This window comes from Scyliorhinus canicula, chromosome 5 (assembly GCF_902713615.1).
Source record: "Scyliorhinus canicula chromosome 5, sScyCan1.1, whole genome shotgun sequence".
Taxonomy (NCBI): Eukaryota; Metazoa; Chordata; class Chondrichthyes; order Carcharhiniformes; family Scyliorhinidae; genus Scyliorhinus; species Scyliorhinus canicula.
Genome location: NC_052150.1, coordinates 164,538,369 through 164,557,532, shown reverse-complemented (window position 1 = coordinate 164,557,532; position 19,164 = coordinate 164,538,369). Strand labels below are relative to the sequence as shown.

At 46.4% G+C, this 19,164-nt stretch overlaps 1 protein-coding gene and 1 long non-coding RNA gene across 3 annotated transcripts in view; one reads left to right on the top strand and one right to left on the bottom strand.

Annotated features, from left to right (window-relative positions):
• LOC119966387 overlaps positions 1–15,384 on the top strand; it is a 126,479-nt gene extending 111,095 nt beyond the window's left edge. For both annotated transcript variants that reach the window (XR_005460753.1, XR_005460754.1), the window contains exon 2: positions 15,215–15,384. This is a non-coding gene — a long non-coding RNA (uncharacterized LOC119966387). The remainder of the gene's footprint in view (positions 1–15,214) is intronic.
• The window catches only part of itga8 (integrin, alpha 8), a 253,980-nt gene that overhangs the window by 14,910 nt on the left and 219,906 nt on the right, over positions 1–19,164 (bottom strand). Inside the window, exon 27 of the mRNA XM_038797951.1 lies at positions 15,209–15,322. Within this exon, the coding sequence (XP_038653879.1) occupies positions 15,209–15,322 (114 nt within the window). The remainder of the gene's footprint in view (positions 1–15,208; positions 15,323–19,164) is intronic.

Here is a 19,164-nt window from a genome sequence, read left to right as displayed (position 1 = left end):
AATTGCATGGATAAGCACAGGTCTTTAGCTTTGCTACAACCTATTTTCAATGCTGAGAAAACAATCAAGTATTTGCTTTTGATTTTCTGCTCTGCCACCCAACCTTGGCCGAGGTGGAATACCAGCTCCCGCATGTAAATGGGGTTTCTGCTAAACTTTCGCCAAAGTACCACCGGCTGAGCAGGAGAAGCTTGCTGAAATTCCTGATCCAAATTTGAAGTGAGTAATGTCAAAGTAAGTTGGAGTATTTGTACACTACAGACTAAAATTACATTAGTAATCACTAATAGTCGCAATAGAGGAAGGAAATAATTTGAATTTGGGTCGCGGTAGCTGAATTGTAAAAACATTCCAAACTGCTGGATGAGAATATTTAACCCCAGAGCACTAATCAGAACAGATGTTGTAGTGTGCGTTGCGTGAAGTTTCCATTTGTTTGAAAGAAGTCACATCAAAATCATTTTGTTGTAATGCCCAATGTTCATTTTCACCGTTAATTATATCTTACAAGTATATTACAGCTCTGACATATCCCACCACGAAGATACAGTGCACTGAGAATGTGAGGAATGCAAACTTAATTAACTCTTATCATGGATTTAAAAGATTTAGCTCTCCCCCGTCTATCAGTTTTAAGAATGTCACAATTCTCATAGGAAACCTCTGAAAAGGCTTTTGGAGACGAGACACATGATAACAAATTTGTCTCTTGAAATAATTTATGTCAGGAAGTTTGGCACATTCTATTTCCGGAGCATTGTAAAAGCTCAAAAAGTACTACTAGATATCTGTATTAAAGGTCGCTGAAATGAGTAAGTGTATGTTGATCAACACAACATTAATAATTGCACTACAACTGTAATTGTGCAAACCTTTTTTTATAATTGAATGAATGTAGTTTGGTGTTCTGTTGTGTCAGAAATCAAAAGTAAATATTCAGCTAATTGAGCGGTGCAGGGAGTTAAGAGGCCAATGTTTGCAAAAATTGTGATGCAGACACATTTGGATCTGGAGAGCAGGAAATGGATTGCACCCTGCTGAATTTTATAATTCAAATCTTGCCACCTAATTTGCTTAACTCCAGTGCATGGAAAATGGGTGCACCTTTACAGATTAAGGTCTGGGTTTTTCAGAATCATGAAGATTCTTGGAACATTCCAAAATGGAGAATAAGATCCAAATTTGGGAGTGCCCCTCCTATTTTCAAAAGATCTTGGGCGAGATTCTCTGATTTTGAGGCTATGTCTGGAGGATCCGTGGCGTTTTGTGTGGGAAAAACTGCGCCGCCCGCACACTGACCCTCCGACTAGTGAGGGGCTAGCAGCCATGCCACGTAAAACTCTCGGCTTGCATGAAATAAGCGGCTGGAGAATTGGCGGGTCCGGGCAGTGCAGGAGTGGCGAGTTGGTGTCCAGGGGGGCACTATCTGGCAGGTCTGCTCCGCGCAATGCAGGCACCATGTTGTACGGCATGGCCACTGCAGGCCGCCGCCGTGCGCATGCGTGGACTCCCAACCGGGCGTGCATGGGCCGTTTCCTCAGGCAGATCTGCGAGCAGTTCCCTGGGACCCTGCTAGGCCCCTGAGATAGGAGAATGACGTTTTGAAGGAAAGTCAACAGTGAAACGCCAGCGTTTTACGCTGGTGTGGGGACATAGCCCCATTTTTGGAGAATCCAGCCCCCCAGGCCTTAACTTTGAAAGGAGCATTGGAGCAAGTTCCAGATTGGCAACTGCCCTGTGAGTAGCAGGACGCGTGGGCAAATTTTACGTGAGCCAGCCAATTAAGAGGGCAGCTCTGGAATTGATTGAACTAGGTGCAGAGGGCAGGGTGAAGAGTTAGAAGATTGAATGTTCGTGAGTATTTAAAGGGATACAGGCAGCATACACTGCAGCAGCACTGTACTTGTGGATAGTAAATTTATGGGTGCAAATGGAGGAGGAAAATGGATGCCAGAAGGCAGATCGAAGCCACACGGTTCACAGATGCGGCTCTTGAGGTGATGCTAGAAGCTGTGTTGGAGGTACGATCTCTTTCCTGAGAAAGGAAGAAGGAGGCCAGTCAGCCTCATGAAACAGGCTTGGTTGTAGGCAGTGGACAAGGTGAACAGCCAGAGTGCAGTGCAGAAGATGTGAGATACTGCAGTGACTCATTGAGCTCCAGCAAGGTGAGCGCCATGTAAATTCCATCAGCAGCTTTCTGTTAGACTGTTAGACTGGAAAGATAAGGAGATTGAGAAGTACAGGATGGTTGACTTTGTGAACATTGATGCAAGATCCAGCTATAGCACTTGCGCCACTGGGATGGCTTCCTCTCAAGGTTGCCACACACACTCCAACTTTAGCAAGGGCCCAAAAGACTGAGTGAGTGCCGATGGGCAGGCGAATGCGAGCAGCGACTGTGTTATCGCACGTGGTTTCAATCATTTTAAGGACATTTAAGTTCCCTGGATCCAAAGGATTAATGTCACAGCATTCCAACTAACACACATAGTTACCCCTCACACTTGGGGAGTTTAAAATTAGGGCTAAGGAAATTTAAGAAAAATACTGATTATAATATTTACATGCACCAATCTTAAACATGAATGCAGAAAATAGATCACTTCACTTTTGTATGGACACGTTGATAAATTAGATAAATGATTTCCCCTTTGTAATCTGTTTCAATGCTGCAGGGGATGGGGAGCAGATGAAATTTGTAAGTGCTGTGAATGGTGGGCAAATTGCCAGGTCAGCGTGGTTATAAATGATGTGCTTCGATACAGCCGCTGCTGGTGGAGGGTATTTCCTACACCAGAAATCTGCATCTAGATTGGGCCTTTAATGTAGCAAACATTCCAAAGTCTACAAAGCTCGGTGGGAGAACGGTAGTGGATGTGGAGAAGAAATAAAAATAAGAAAATGAGCGAAGGAACCGACAATCAGCTTGGCTATAAAATTTTGGAGAGCTAACCAAAGGTTGCATTGAAGATGTGTTGTTTTGAGTAGATTTTCTAGGTGGAGAAGTGAATTGGATTTTAGGGAGGGAGTTTGAGAGAGTAGCGCTGAAGCAACTGAGGAATCTGCTACAAAACAGTGAGGTGAAGGGAGTGGAATGCACAAGAGGTCAGTGGAAGAGAGTTGAAGAATAGGGGAGAGGATATAACACAGCTTTTTTGTTGCACAGAAGTTTAATGTTGTGACAACCTTAGTAGTAACGAGCTGTTCTTTATAGTTGGTCTGCAGCAGCTCTGGGGTAGGTCATTGTGCTTATGGTGAAGTTCAGGTCCCAGAGACAGGTATTCTGTGACATGGTCAGGTCGAAGTGGCAGTGGGTGGCGCATCGTGCCAGAGGTACCTTTTCAGAAAGTGGTACTCCTCATTAAATCATCCAATTTTGTGAAAATTGGGACATAATCTCACCGTCTCAGCTACCCAGATCACTAAAGCTACTTAAACCTTCAGACGGTGTACAAAGTTCCATCTGTGCCCAGCACAAAGAGAAACTACTTTGAAAATGAAGCCCACAAGCAAAAACTTGCTTGAAGAGGCCTAACTGATCAGGCTTTGCATGCTCAGTGATGCTGGCATGCTCAGCCATGTTTTATCCCAACTGAAAGAGGTATTTGTTGTGCAGAGGGATCACGCACTGCAGGTACAATACTAGTGGTAGTGGGAAAAGGCCCTTAATTGGTTGCAAAAGTGACTCATTGACCGACCTTCACCTTCGCTGCAACTGACAGAGTGTCATGGTAGCAGGAAGGTGTTGGCACTACACCAGCCTCACAATTTTATTGGTCCCCCTGGCCTCCCAGCCCATCCTTTGAGGCCCTGTAAAACATAGGCCGTGTGCTAAGTTCCAGGTGTGCCACCCAATGAATGTAAGTTCCAAACCTTTCCACGAACAAAAGCCTGCAAAGTCAAAGGCACTGCACTGATGCACTATCAATTACGAGACGAGAGTAGAGAGTAAACAAGGCTTTATTAAGCAGAGATGTGTAGCCTCCTGCAGCTGCTGCCCAAATGGCTGCAGCTCAGTGAGCACACACATTTATACTCCGCCTACTGGGCAGAGCCAGGAGGCAGGGATCTACCCCCGTACCTGTAGTACAGGAGCCTTACCGTATTACATCTTATGTACGTGATATATACAAACATTGGTGACTACCACATTCACCCATTTGCATAAAGCAGCTGGTCAGACAGGGCACACTGTGCAATGAAAATCTGTCAGCTGCCATTATAGTGAAGGAAGAAAAAGAGACATCCAAAGCCTGCAACTGAAACAGGCATTATATCTGTATGTCATTCCCTTTTCAAAATTGGCCTGCATGGCACCTGTGAAATGGGTGACAGACCTGTGGGCTGTAGATTGGGAGATTCTGCAGGTGTCCCCAGATGTCATCTGAGAAGAGTTGGAGGTGAAGAAATTTGGCACTGTGGTGACTATTATTTTCTCTAAGCTTTCCCACACAAGCCATGCACAAACCTCATCGGGTAGAGAATTCCAAAGATCACCCGCACACCGAGTGAGGAAATTCCTCCTCATCTCAGTTCTAAATGTCCTACCTCTCATCCTGAAACTGTCTCCCCTGATTCTAGGCAGGGGAAACATCTTCTCTGCATCCCCCCTATTGTAAGAACTTTGTACACTTCAATGAGGTCACCTCTCATTCACCTAAACTCTGGAGAATATAGGCCCAGTCTCCTCAGGATTCGGTGTGCTTGTGTGCTGCATTAAAACAGGAACCTCCTCTTACGACTGTGGTGGATCTTGTTTCTTGACAGCTGACGTCTGAGGAGGATCGTGATTTGGCTGGTTGAGTTGATGGACTTTGATGCGGCAACGGAAAGCTGACATTCAGCCATGGCCCCATTGAATGGCGGAGCAGGCCCGAGGGGCCGAATGGTCTAATCCTGTTCCTATCTCTAATGGTCCTATGGTATATCTGCAAAAAGTAGTGCTCAGCTTGTTTTTCAAATCCAAAAATGTGATTGTTGCAGGCATACAACATGAGAACAAATTTTTAATATCTTCCTATTTTTCTGTCCCGACATCAGAAAATTTATAGCTAATCTAAAACTTGTACCTCGGACAAGATCAGTCCGGGATCTTCTCATACTCAGACTTGTGAACGGAAAAGATAGAAAAGCACCTACTCATATGGTCTTCCTCAACGTATTTCTGCGTTATGGCAATCATTGTCATGTATCTTTCGTTAAACCGAGTCAGTGAGCCAATGCAAATACATAGCTGTTTGGATGGGATACGGCACGAGATATTATATCATTGTCGCTGCCAGAATTAAGCCTATTTTTTTGTTCAAAAAAGCAGTTGGAATGCAAGACTGAGGTATCAGCTTCCTGTTTGAGACTATTCCAATTCACAGAGCCAAACACTGCAATTTCTATCCCTTTCAAGATACATCAAGATAACAATAAAAGGCTGCTTGGATACAGACCAAAATGTGTCAACTATTGCGTTGCTGTGCTCTTTGTGGTGATCGGATGAATCAATGTTATGTATAATGTCAAAGCATTCCCTCTCATTTGAGAGGTGGTTAAGGTCATTAGCAGCTGTGAAGGGAAGTTAGCACGACAGTGCAACTAGCCTATCATGAAAGATATGCTCAAATTAGGTCAACATAATGGTAAATAGTTGCCGTAGTGACCTTGCTTTCCTTCTGGTCTGTATGCTCAGCTGACTTTAGAGGCAGACAATTCCAAATCCTACCTGCTGAAAGTTATCAAACCATGAATGGAAGACATGGTAACTTTTAACATCATCTGCCATACCTCACTGAGAGTGGTGTGTGTGCAAACACATATGGTTAAAAGTACAAAGTTGAAGATGTTTTTGTTCAGAGGCTGAGCTGCTTGTATTTGTGGAACAAAATCGAGCAATACGTTTTCCAGTATACAATCTCCCAATAGGGAGGAACGCTTTTGGAATCATGATGGCGCATAAAATGAATTTCTTTCTGAATTCTCCTGAATGAGAACATAAGAACTAGGAGCAGGAGTAGGCAATCCAGCCCCTCGAGCCTGCTCTGCCATTCAATATGATCATGGCTGATCACATCTCGACCTTAACTCCACTTTCCCGCCTGTTCTCCATAACCATTCAACCCATTGCTCTTTTTTAAAAATGTGGAGAACCCAATTCTTTTGTTTTCCAATTAAGAGGCAATTTAGCGCGGCCAATCCACCTACCCTGCACATCCTTGGGTTGCGTGGGTAAGACCCACGCAGACCCGGGGAGAATGTGCAAACTCCACAGGACAGTGACCCGGGGCCGGGATCAAACCGGAGCCATTGGTGCTGTGAGGCAGCAGTGCTAACCACTGTGCCACCGTGCTGCCCAATTGCTAATTAAAAATGTGACCACCTACTCTGGAGTAGGGCAGCACAGTGGCGCAGTGGTTAGCCTGCTGCCTCACGCACCGAGGTCCCAGGTTCGATCCTGGCTCTGGGTCACTGTCCGTGTGGAGTTTGCACATTCTCCCCGTGTTTGCTTGGGTTCGCCCCCACAACACAAAGATGTGCAGGGTAGGTGGATTGGTCATGCTAAATTGCCCCTTAATTGGAGAAAAAATGAAGTGGGCACTCTAAATGTTAAAAAATTACTTTGGGCTAGTGAATCCCACAGATTCACAACCCCTTGAGAAAAGTAATTTCTCCTCATCTCTGTTTTAAATCTTCTACCCCGTATCCTAAAACTGACCTCTCATTTTAGATTGACCACAATCGGAAAATTTGCACACGCTCTACGTCTACTTTGTCAGTACCTTTTATCATCTTCTACACCTCAATTAGATCTCCTCTCATTCTTCTAAACTCGGGAGAGTATAGACATAAACTGCTCAATCTCTTGTCAGGAGACAAACCCCTCTGGCTGTATTCTCCGCCCAGTCACGCTGCTTTTCAGCCTCGACCCGCCAACGGGATTCTCCATTACGCTATCCGGTCAATGGGATTTCCCATTGTGGGGCAGCCCCACACCATCGGGAAACCCCCGGGTGCTGGCAAAACAGAGAATCCCGCCCCTCATCTCTGAAATCAATCTGAACTGCCTCTAATGCAACGACATATCTCCTTAAATAAGGGACCAAAACTGTACACAGGGTACTACTGCTAGGGTGCTAGGTGGCAGTGCCAAAGTGCCGGGGCACGAATTAGGCAGAGCACCTGGTCTTTCGAGGAAGGACTTCAGAACAAAGAAAAAGTCTCTCTGTAAAACTGCAGTTACAAACAAAAAAAGAAACAATTCAGAATTAATGAGCTATGAAGTGATAGAAAAAGAAACAAAGCAAATTCCTCCTTTGAAATATCCTGGACCTGTTAATCAAGAGACTGGTAAAAGGAATTAACCGTGAAGTTAAATATAAACAATGGAGTTCAAAGCTTTAAGGCTTCTCAGAAAGCCCAGAGGCTTGAAAACGTTAAAGGGGAATTAAATTTAACATGAAAATAAAAGCATTTCAAAGGCCTCCATCACCATCAATGGGAAGAGTTTTACTGTAATCTCACAGATCATTGACATTGACTTATTAGAACAGACATCAAAAGTTTAAAGGCTTCAGAGGAAAAATTTACTTTCATTTGACAGATCTTTGAACGTGTCATGCTGGGAGTGAGTTTAACAATTTTCAAAGCTATGGAGGGAAGACTTCCCAGACAACTCCCATCCAGGGAAAGACCCCTGACCTGCGCCCCTCCAGCCTTGCACAACTCAATACCCACCAGGCCCCCACCTCCCCTGAATAATATCCCTTGGCACCCTGGCGGCAAGTGTAGATAGGGTACCCACCCACTCTGAGTCCACAGTGCTACGTTGGCACTGCCATGGTGTGGGGTATGAAGGGGGCACTGAGTGGGGGGGCCTGAAGGAGGGAGCTAGAGACAATAATGGGATTTTGCTCACTTTGGGGGGGGGGGGGGGGGGGTGGGAGAGCCTTACCAGTGAATAGGGAGGGAGGGGGGGACTTACCAGTGATTTGGGGGCGAGGCCTTACCAGGGACTGGGGGGACAGGGGGGACTTACCATTAATTTGGAGGGGGTGGCCTTGCCAGCGATTGGGGGGGGGGTGGGGGGGGGGGGGGGGGTGGGAGGCCTTGCCAGCAATTTTGTGGGGGAGGGGGCATGTCTTGCTAGAGATTTGGGTGGGGGGGGCGTCTTCCCAGTGATTTGGGGGGTGGGTGCTGTAGGGTTATTCTGAGACCAGGGTGCCAATTAAAAAGGCCGATCTCCATGGATCCAGACCTGGCGGCTTCTGCAGATCCCAAGACGTGATCTCCCCAGGCTCCAAAAGAACTTTGAAAAGAACTGCGGGTGGATTGTTATCTGGATCGCACTGATCCACCCAGCGGGAATTACATCTCGTTTCTCACCAGAGACCATGAAAATGGCCATGAACAGTCAGCTCGCCACAGAGCAGCATGGAGCAATGTGGCTGACAAAAGTTGGGAGACCCTGCTCCCGGGATCCCAGCTGCATGCCCTTTGGAGCAGGGTGGTGTGCTGGTCAACTTGACATCCTGGCAGTGCCAACCTGTCTCACCTTGTAGGTATTGGTTATTACTCTACTACAGGGAAAAAAGCTGGCTGTTTGACGGGTATCTGGTAAGTGGTTAAAGCCTGTTCCAGTCCTAAGTTTTAAAATGGTATATGAACTGGTGTTAAATTCATGGGATCATTCATGCAATGTGGGTCATTCATGGGATGTGGGAATCGTTGGCTATGCCAGCATTTATAGCTCATCCTTAATTGCCCTTGAGAAGGTGGTGGTGAGCTACCTTCTTGAACCGCTGCAGTCCATGTGGTATAGGTGCATCCACAGTGCTGTTTGGGAGGGAGTTCCAGGATTTTGGCTTGGCGATAGTGAAGGAATGGCAATATTTATCAAAGGCAGGGTGGTGAGTGGCTTGGAGGGGTATATCAGTGATGGTGTCCCCATGTATTTGGTGCCCTTGCCTTCTAGATGGTAGTAGTTGTGAGCTTGGAAGGTGCTGCCGAAGGAGCCTTGGTGAGTTCCTGCAGTGCATCTTGTAGATGGTACATACGGCTGCTACTGTGCTTCGGTTGTGGAGGGAGGGAATGTTTGTGGATTGGATGCCAATCAAGTGTGTTGCTTTCTCTTTCATAGTGTTGAGCTTCTTGAAAGTTGTTAGAGCTGCACTCATCCAAGCACAGGGGGAGTATTCCATTACACTCCTGACTTGTGCCTTGTATATGAAGGAGAGGCTTTGAGAATTTAGGAAGTGAGTTATTCACTGCAGGATTCCTAGCCTCTGACCTGCTCTTGTAGTCGGAATATTGATATTACTCGTCCAGTTCAGTTTCTAGTCAATGGGAACCCACAGAATGTTAATAGTGTGGGATTCAATGATGGTAAAGCCATTGAATGTAAAGGGTCTGATTCTCTCTTGTTGGAAATAGTCATTACTTGGCACCTGTGTGTTGTGAATGTTAATTGTCATTTGGCAGCCCAAGCCTGGATATTGTCCAGGTCCTATTACATTTGGACATGGACTACTTCAGTATTTGCCATGAATGGTGCTGATCATTTTGCAATCATCAGCAATCATCCCACTTCTGATCTAATAATGGAAGGAAACACAGTGCTGAAGCATGCGATTGATGAAGCACAAAGTCAGTGTGCGTTGCCCACTTACAGCCCTGCCATGCATCATCTGCTGCTTTAAAAAAAAAATAGGATGTGGGTTAGGCCAGCATTTATTGCCCACCCCTAGTTGCCCTTCAGAATAGAGCGGTGAGCTGCCTTCTTGAACCACTGCAGTCCCTGAGGTTAGAAACACCCACTCTGCTGTTAGGGAGGGGGCTCCAGGATGTTGCCCCAGCGACAGTGAAGGAACGGTGATATATTTCCGTGTCGGTGGTGAGTGACTTGGAGCGGAACCTCCAGATGGTGGGGTTCCCAGGTATTTGCTGCTCTTCTCCTCCTAGATTAAAAATGAAAATAAAAATCGCTTTATTGTCACGAGTAGGCTTCAATTAAGTTACTGTGAAAAGCCCCTAGTCACCACATTCCGGCGCCTGTCCGGGGAGGCTGGTATGGGAATCGAACCGTGCTGCTGGCCTGCTTTAAAAGCCAGTGATTTAGCCCAGTGAGCTAAACCAGCCCCTTGTCGTGGGTTTGGAAGGTGCTGTCTAAGAAACCTTGATGAGTTATTGGAATGCATCTTGTAGATGGTACACACGGCTGCCACTGTTCGTTGGTGGTGGAGGGTTTGAATGTTTGTGGGAGGGGGAGCAATCAAGTGGACTGCTTTGTCCTGGATGGTGTTCAGCTTGTTGAGTGTTGTTGGAGCTTCAGCATCCGGCCAGGTGGAGAGTATTCCATTACACTATTGACTTTTGCCTTGTAGATGGTGGACTGGCTTTCGGGGTTCAGAAGGTGAGCTACTCGCCGTAGGATTCCTAGCCTTTGGCCTGCCTAGCCTTTAGTAGCCACAGTATTAATATGAAGAAGATCGCTTATTGTCACAAGTAGGCTTCAATGAAGTTACTGTGAAAAGCCCCTTGTATGGCTAGTCCAGTTCATTTTCTGATCAATGGTAACCTCCCAGGATGTTGTTTGTGGGGAATTCAGTGATGGTAATGCCATTGAATGTCACGGGGTAATGGTTAGATCCTCTCTTGTAGGAGATGGTCATTGCCTGGCACTTGTGTGATGCAAGTGTAGCTTGCCGATTAGGATTCTTTGTAACGCCGGCGTCAAAAACAGCACGAACCACTCCGGCGTCGGGCCGACCGGAAGTAGTAGAATTCTCCGCACTTCCGGGGGGCTAAGTAGATGCCGGAGGGGTTGGCGCCGTGCCAGCCGGCGCTGAAGGAGCTGCGCGAGTCCGCGCATGTGCCAAAGGGCTGGTGTGATCCCGCGCATGCGCGGAACCGCCGGCATATTCTGGCACATGCGCAGGGGGGTGTCTTCTCCATGCCAACCAAGGCGGAGCCCTACAAGGGCCGGTGCGGAAGGAAGAAGTGCCCCCACGGCACAGGCCCGCCTGCAGATCAGTGGCCCCCAATCGCGGGCCAGGCCACCGTGGGGACCCCCCAGGGTCGGATTCTCGGATCCCCCCCCCCCCCCCCCCCCCCCCCCGAGGACCGCCCTAGCCGACTTACTTGCCAGATCCCGCTGTGTGGGCCCTTGTCTAATTCACGCCGGCGGGACAGAAACCAACGGCCGCTCGGCCCATTGGGGCCCAAATAATTGCTGGGGGGGGCCCACTGCCAACGGCCCCCGACCGGTATGGCGTGAACCCCGCTCTCCCGTCCTTTGATGCTCGATTCATATCAACATATTACAAAAGCCATCCCGCCCACGCCGGAACCTGCTCCCCTGTCAGCCTGCGCTGACCTTAGCTCCCAGTTCCTCAGCAACTGAAATTCTTCAATGTCTTGTTTCTGGCTGGGACAATGATCAAGAAGTTGGCACTGTATAACATTAATCAAGAACAAAGTGGTCTCTTGGACACGTTTTGATCACTTAGTTTGTGTCTACATGAATGTTCGTGTCTACATAAATGCAAGTTTCTGTCATATTCTTTCTTCACTGGTATAAATGTAACGTCACAAAAGTACTTTTGGCATGTTAGCATTCAGTAATTGATGTAATCCACTTTTCTTTGAAGTACCCAACAATCTAAAATGATGTATCATTACAGTTACAGCAGATACTTAGACACTGTATATTTACTGTGATTTACAGTTTCATAAAGGTTTCAGTTCCAACTACTGACCCCCCTCGTAGCACTGGAGAAAAAATATCAAGTTGCCTCAGACTGCAGCTTGCGTTAAGATGCTGGGCTCACTGAAATCGGCTGTGTAGAAATACATTTCGCAGTTAAAGCAGCATTTCTTAAAATAAAGCTTATAATAATAATATAATAATACTAATAATAATAATAGCTTATTGTCAATGAACTTACTCTGAAAAGGCCCTAGTCGCCACATTCCAGCGCCTGTTCAGGGAGTTTTAAAAATGAAATCTGGCATTTTGCTTTATTTTTGCAAAACACTACTATTTATTTGGAAGTCAAATAACTTGGTGGCAGTAATCTTTTATTGAGCTTGTTTTTGAAACCTAGTGCTGAATTCTCCGGTTGGCGATGCCAAAATCGCGTTCGGCGATCGGCCTGAGAATCACAGTTCCCGACCAAATTGGGGGCGGTGCCTCTTTCACGATGCTCCACCCCCTCCAAAGCAGCGTACCCGCCCCCCCAATGCTATGCCCCCGACCGGCCGAGTTCCCGACGACATCGGTCGCGTGTGGTTTCATCCACCGGGAACTAGGCGTGGCGGCTGCGGACTCAGTCCAGCATCACCACAGTCTGGGGAGGGCCGATCTGCGAGCAGGGGGGACCTTATTAGGGGCTGGGGGCACTGTAGGGAGGTGGACCAGGGCACTATTTCATGGGCTGGGTCCGCGAGCGGCCTCCGCCATATAGCACGGCGTGGCCACTACAGGCTGCCACCGTGCGCATGCGCGGCCACGGACCTGCCAATTCTCCGGGCTGTATCAGCAGCTGCCGCCGAGTGCGCTATGCTGCCGACATGCAAAACGGGGAATCGGTGGCTGTTTTACGCCATTTTTTCTGGCGTTAAACGCGTGGGGACATAGCACCAGAACCGGAGAATCCAGCCCCCATTCTCTCACAAGTGTATGCCTCATCCTTAAGAAAGACTACCAGCAATGTTTTGTAAATATTTTGAAATATACGTAATAAAAAAAGAGCTGCCTCTAAACTAATGAGAATTGTAATATAACTGAACATAAGAACATAGGAACTAGTAGCAGGAGTAGGCAATTCGCTGTTTTAATGCAATGTTTTATCATAGAAATCTCTTCTCGGGCCCTCTCCGCCATTCATTACGATCGTAGCTGATCTCACCTTGGTCTCAACTCTACTTTCCTGTCTGTTCTCCGTAACGTTTCAACCCTTTATTAAGTGAAAATCTGTCTTTCGCCTCCTAAAAATTTACTCAATGCCCCAGCATCCACTGCAATCTTGGGCAGTGAATTCCACAGATTTAAGACTCTTTGAGAGAAATAATTCTCTCCTCATCTCTAAACCTTCTACCCCTCATCATAAAACTATGACCTCTCATTCTAGACTGTCCCACAAGAGGAAGCATCCACTCTACGGCGTGATTTACCATCAAAAAACAGAGTCCTGTTTTGGGTAGGTTTAGCGGGGTGTTTCTTGGTGCCTGCAGTGCCACCCAGGCACCCTGGCAGCATCCCAGACAGCCTGGCATGACCACCCAGGCAGTCTGGCAGTATTCATGTGGCACTGCCAGGGTGCCCGAGTAGTGTTAAGGTATCAGACTGGCAGTGCCCAGGTGCCCAGGGGCAGTGGGAGTGCCAGGGTATCACCCTGCCCCGAGCTCGCCCACCTGGAGGTCTCCGACGGCCTGGGAGGCCCCCAGGTGACATTGTGCCTGATCCACGTCTGAGTGGACCAGTGCTAAATGACGCCATGGTGAGGTATCCCAGGCAAGGGCGTTCATTCCTGGACATCGGGTGCCAACATATCTAAGTGACCCTAACTGCCCTGCGATGGCATGATCCAGATTGCAGCGCCCTGTGAGATGTCGTTAGATCTTACAAGACATACTGAGCATCACAAATACCGTGAGAGACCTCTTGTGATATTTAACGGACTTGTTGCGTCACCGAGTCTTGCTTGATCAGGCTGTCCGATCACGTCCTCTGCTAACATTGTCAATGTCCTTTTATCATCTTATACATCTCAATTAGATCTCCTCTCATACTTCTAAATTGAGAGAGTATAGGCCGAAACTGCTCAATCTCTCTAAGACAAACCCCTCATCTCTGGAATCAATCTAGTGAAGCTCCTCTGAACTGCCTTTAATGCAACTACATCCCTCCTCAAATAAGGGGAACAAAACTGAACACACTGTATACAGTACTCCAGATGCAGTCTCACCAATGCCTTACATAGGCATGGAACTAAATTTTCATTTGGATGTAGAGGTGCATTATGGTGCGTGAATGGACACAGAGACGCAGAGTTTTGTAGTCGTGACTGCATGACTGCATTTATCGGTCATTAACTCTTACGAGGTATGATTCTGTGGGTGCAAAGACGCTCAACCCAGAGGATCTATGTTTTATAAACAACAATAATCTTCCAAATTATGTGAATAAATATTGCACAGATGTCAAATCAGGTGAGCAGACCTCCAGACATATGTTCAGCCAGAATTGACAATCCAGATATTAATATATCTGTCAGCTGTCCAGCAGACAAAATTTCTGAGGTAATTATGCCACTAAATGGTTCGTCAAGAATCTTTAGCTGTGATTGCTCTGTACTGCATGTGAGCAATTTTGAGTATGAAATAAGAAGTGAAAAGGAACACAGTCACTGCAAAACTGCGCATAGATTCTTGTGGTAATTGGAAAAAAAATCTATTTTTTAGCCACAAACTTTAAACCTCTTAATAAACAGTTTGAATGACCATCTTATGACTTCTGTGCTTTTGAGTACCGCAGAATTTTCACAAAGACCATTCAACTCTGCATCATGTCAGCTAGCTGAAAGCTTGATTCCTTCAAATACAGTTACGTAATAAAATACTCGTGCTTGTGGGTCTTAGATGGTAAAGAATCTAGACAGAAAGATAATCCAACCGCGCCCCAGTAAGCAGCATGCGATGTGCTGCACTCTTATGAAATAGCAGTCACAAGACCAAACGTCTTTGTGTTTTTAGGCAATATTTGCTCTTGTGATTGCTCCATAATATGGAAGAGATAAGATGAATAATTCAGAAGTAAAGATACATTAAGTCTTCTACTAATTGTTGACAAATGTATAGGTACAGCTAAAATCTCCTAAGTAATTTGTGCAGAATGAAGCAAACTGTGAACACTTAACAAAATGATGAACATGCAAATTTCTGAATGCACAGTGGTAAAATAAGCTATCATTAAGATTTATAGTCTAATTAGTTAATATTGGCCCTAGTCAATGCATTATGTAATTTGCAATTATGCTGCTTATCATCTGCTTCATAAATTGACTTTTCTAAATATATTGTTGGTTCTGAAATAAACTGACATAAGAGATTGTGTAAATTCTTCGCAATCTACCCAGGTCATTTCAAATGTTCATCCAAAAATAGGTTTTTATTTTATAGATTATTTTATATACATTTTCTAATTAACTACTTTGTATATTACCTTTAGGAAGGTTTGAACCCAGAGACGAGCCCGAACTTTCAGCACTGCACTCTGCCCTCTTCCCAGTTGATCAACATGGCAAACTATTTTGGTACAATTTATGTTGTTACAATCCTGTGAAAAAAAAGTAAAGGCTCAGTGATAATAAACTTTACCAAGATGCAATTGAACTGTCATCACAATTCTTTGGCTCTTTTTCCCCACAGGCAATCATGAATTTTAAAAGAAATTTAAACCAGGGCCTTGCATCTTGTGCTTGTAATATATGTTTTTTTATTTTACATTATCAAAAACAAGGCTTGTAAATATTCTTGTGGTCACCACTCTCCACCCCACCTCAACTAATTTTAAAGCACGTAATCCTGCTGCTTGATGTGGTGAAATACTGCGTGAGTGCACGTAATGACATTGCTGAAGGCAAACATTTTGCAGCCACAGATATTGATTGTGCCTTAGTGTGACATGTTCAGCAACTGTCTAGCAGGGCTGATTCCTAAAGCTATGATATCCAAGTGGTTGGTAGACTTTCCGGATTTGCTTACGTCAAAAGCCACACATATGCAACATACTGAAACCTATTTTGAGATCATCATGTGTTACACATATGCATGGAAAGCCAGTCAGTTACAGCAGACAAGCATCATGCAAGTTCTCTAATGAAATCAATGGGCAGGTTCCAGACTGATGCCTCAGATAACCCCTCTGTATCACTCCACCACATCTGCTGATTATCTTTAAACAGGGCAGCACGGTAGCATTATGGATAGCACAATAGCACAATTGCTTCACAGCTCCAGGGTCCCAGGTTCGATTCCGGCTTGGGTCACTGTCTGTGCGGAGTCTGCACATCCTCCCCGTGTGTGCGTGGGTTTCCTCCGGGTGCTCCAGTTTCCTCCCACAGTCCAAAGATGTGCAGGTTAGGTGGATTGGCCATGCTAAATTGCCCTTAGTGTCCAAAATTGCCCTTTGTGTTGGGTGGGTTACTGGGTTATGGGGATAGGGTGGAGGTGTTGACCTTGGGTAGGGTGCTCTTTCCAAGAGCCAGTGCAGACTCGATGGGCCGAATGGCCTCCTTCTGCACTGTAAATTCTATGAAAAGTATAAACATTTCTGAAAATTAAGGCATTTTTTTCAAATTACACCTATCCTTGATTGGCATGCCTAATCTGCCCCTGAGAAACAGTGCCCATGATCTAGAGGCCCCATTAGTCGTGAGCGCAAATCCTGTAATGGCAGTTAAACCTGGCAAGTGGCCAAAAACGGGATTTGTTTTGGCAGGATCTCAGTTTGAGATCTTTCCGTACCCCCGCCGGGGACAAGATCAGCCTGGGCGTGAAGCTGATATACATATTATAACATATATTATAATTGTATTAAAGGGCTCCAATCTGTACCATCTGCCTATGACGCATCCTCTCCGCGCCCCAGCACCCCCAATGGCGTGATTTCACATCGGCTCAACATCACTATGGTCCTCAGAAACAAAACGAGTCATGATGACCATGCCAGGGGTCCAGAGGTCTGTAGGCCCCGGGGGTTGATGAGCATGCCTGGTGGGGTGGGTTGAGGAGCTCCCTTTCTGAATGTGGGGATTGGGAGGTCTTTCCCTTTTATGCCAGGGGGGTTCACGGTGACCCAATCTCAGATTCCTGCAGTTTCTGGCGTCTTTAGGCCCCGGTCCTCCAGCTGGTTGTGTAATCCTCACCAGCAGTCTGAAATTGGACAGAGTGTTGTTTAAACAGCCTAGAAAAAGTGTTTGAGAAGCCGCCCCCCCCCCCCCCCCCCCCCCCCCCCAGTTTCACACAGCTTTTCTCGCCTGATCCAACATTTTGTACAATTTTGGGAAGATTGCACCCAGTGTGTCAATTGTAAATGCTCCAACCAAAGATAATTTTCTGGTAAGAAAACTTGCAGTGAAGGAAATGTTGACTTGTTCAGGTGAGAGTTGACTTTTTTCAAGCCCACGGAGAGAACAATCAATGATCCCCCACGGTCCTTGTGAGGCTTATCACACCCAGTAAATGATTTTATGATGTTGAATGAGGGATAAATATTGGACGATACATTGGCAATAACTCTCCTGCCCTTCACAATAGGGCTATAGGATCTTGTACTCCAGCCTGAGGGGGCAGACGGGATTTCAGGTTAAAGTCTCTTTTGATAGCTTCTCGGCCCTTTGGATAAGATCAAGCGTGAGATCAGGTGTAATGCCTGGATCTGGTATGTCTCTCTTGTGGGGATTATGAATTGGATTCAATTTGAATTGTTTTTTGGAGCAAGCAAGGAGCTGGATTAGGGGTTTGCCCCTATCCACACTCTGAGCTCTGGCTTTGTCACTCTGATAAAATAATTTATAAAAAAGTCTCTTTTGAAAAACTCCTCACAAACATATTTTTTAGATCAACTACATTAAATGTTGTAACATTTAAAGTAATTTGGTATCTTTTCTTGACCTTACTTTTGAATTAAGTTATTAAACTGAAAATGTGGTTAATGTTAAAACTCCATTAAATAAATACACAACAATTGTGGCCTACCAGCAGAATGCCATTGCCACTTAGTTTTCCAATGATTACAATGGGATTAACTTAGATTTTAAGGGAAATTTCTTTTTTTTTAACGAACAATTTTATTGAGGTATTTTAGGCATATAGAAAAAGTGACATTGTACAGTACAAAAAAAAGTCAAGACACAAATTACAAAATAAACATAGTGCAAACCACGGCTGTTCACACACGGACCTGCCTCAATATACCCCTACTCTACTCTACTCTTACCCCCTCCCTGCTGACGCTTACTCCTCTGCGAAGAAGTCAATAAATGGCTGCCACCTTCGTGCGAACCCTAGTAGCGAACCTCTCAAGGTGAACTTGACTTTCTCTCGGCCAAGAAAGCTCGCCATGTCCGATAGCCATACCTCAGCCCTCAGGGACTTTGAGTCCCTCCATGCTAACAGTATTCGTCGCCGGGCTACCAGGGAAGCAAAGGCCAGAACGTTGGCCTCTCTCTCTTCCTAGACTCCCGGGTCCTCCGAAACCCAAAGATTGCCACCTCAGGGCTCATTACCACCCCAGTTTTCAATAACCGGGACATGACATCTGCGAATCCCTGCCAAAACCCCCTGAGTTTAGGGCACGACCAGAACATGTGTACATGGTTAGCCGGCCCTCCGGCGCATCTAGCACACTTGTCCTCCAGCCCGAAGAATCTGCTCATCCGGGCCCCCGTCATGTGGGCCCGGTGCACAACCTTAAAATGGATCAGGCTGAGCCTGGCGCATGTTGCGGTCGTGTTCACTCTGCTCAGGGCGTCTGCCCAAATCCGGTCCTCCAGCTCTCCCTCGAGCTCCTCCTTCCACTTAAGCTTCAGGTCCTCGGTCTGCGTATCCTCAGCTCCCATTAGTTCCTTGTAGACATCTGAAACTCTATCCTCTCCTACCTCTCCCCCAGAAACTATCCTGTTCTGCCTCCCCTTTGGCGGGAGATGTGGGAAGGACGGCACCAGCCTGTGTACAAAATCCCTCACCTGCAAGTATCTAAAGTCGTTCCCTCTCGCCAGCCCAAACTTCTCCTCCAGCGCCCTCATGCTCAGAAAGCTCCCTTCCAGGAACAGATCCCCCATCCTCACAATCCCCGCCCTCCTCCACAGTCGATACCCCCCCTCAAAGTTCCCCGGGGCAAATCGGTGGTTGTCGCAGATTGGGGTCCACACTGATGCTCTTACCTCCCCGACATGCCTCCTCCACTGGCCCCAGATCCGAAGAGCCGCCACCACTATCAGGCTGGTGGAGTACCGTGCCGGCGAAAGCGCCAGAGGCCCCGTGACCAGGGTTGCTAAGCTAATGCCCCTGCACGAAGCAGCCTCCATCCGCTCCGAAACCGACCCCACACCCACCATCCATTTCCTTATCATCGCTATGTTGGCTGCTCAGTAATAGTTGCTGAAGTTCGGCAAC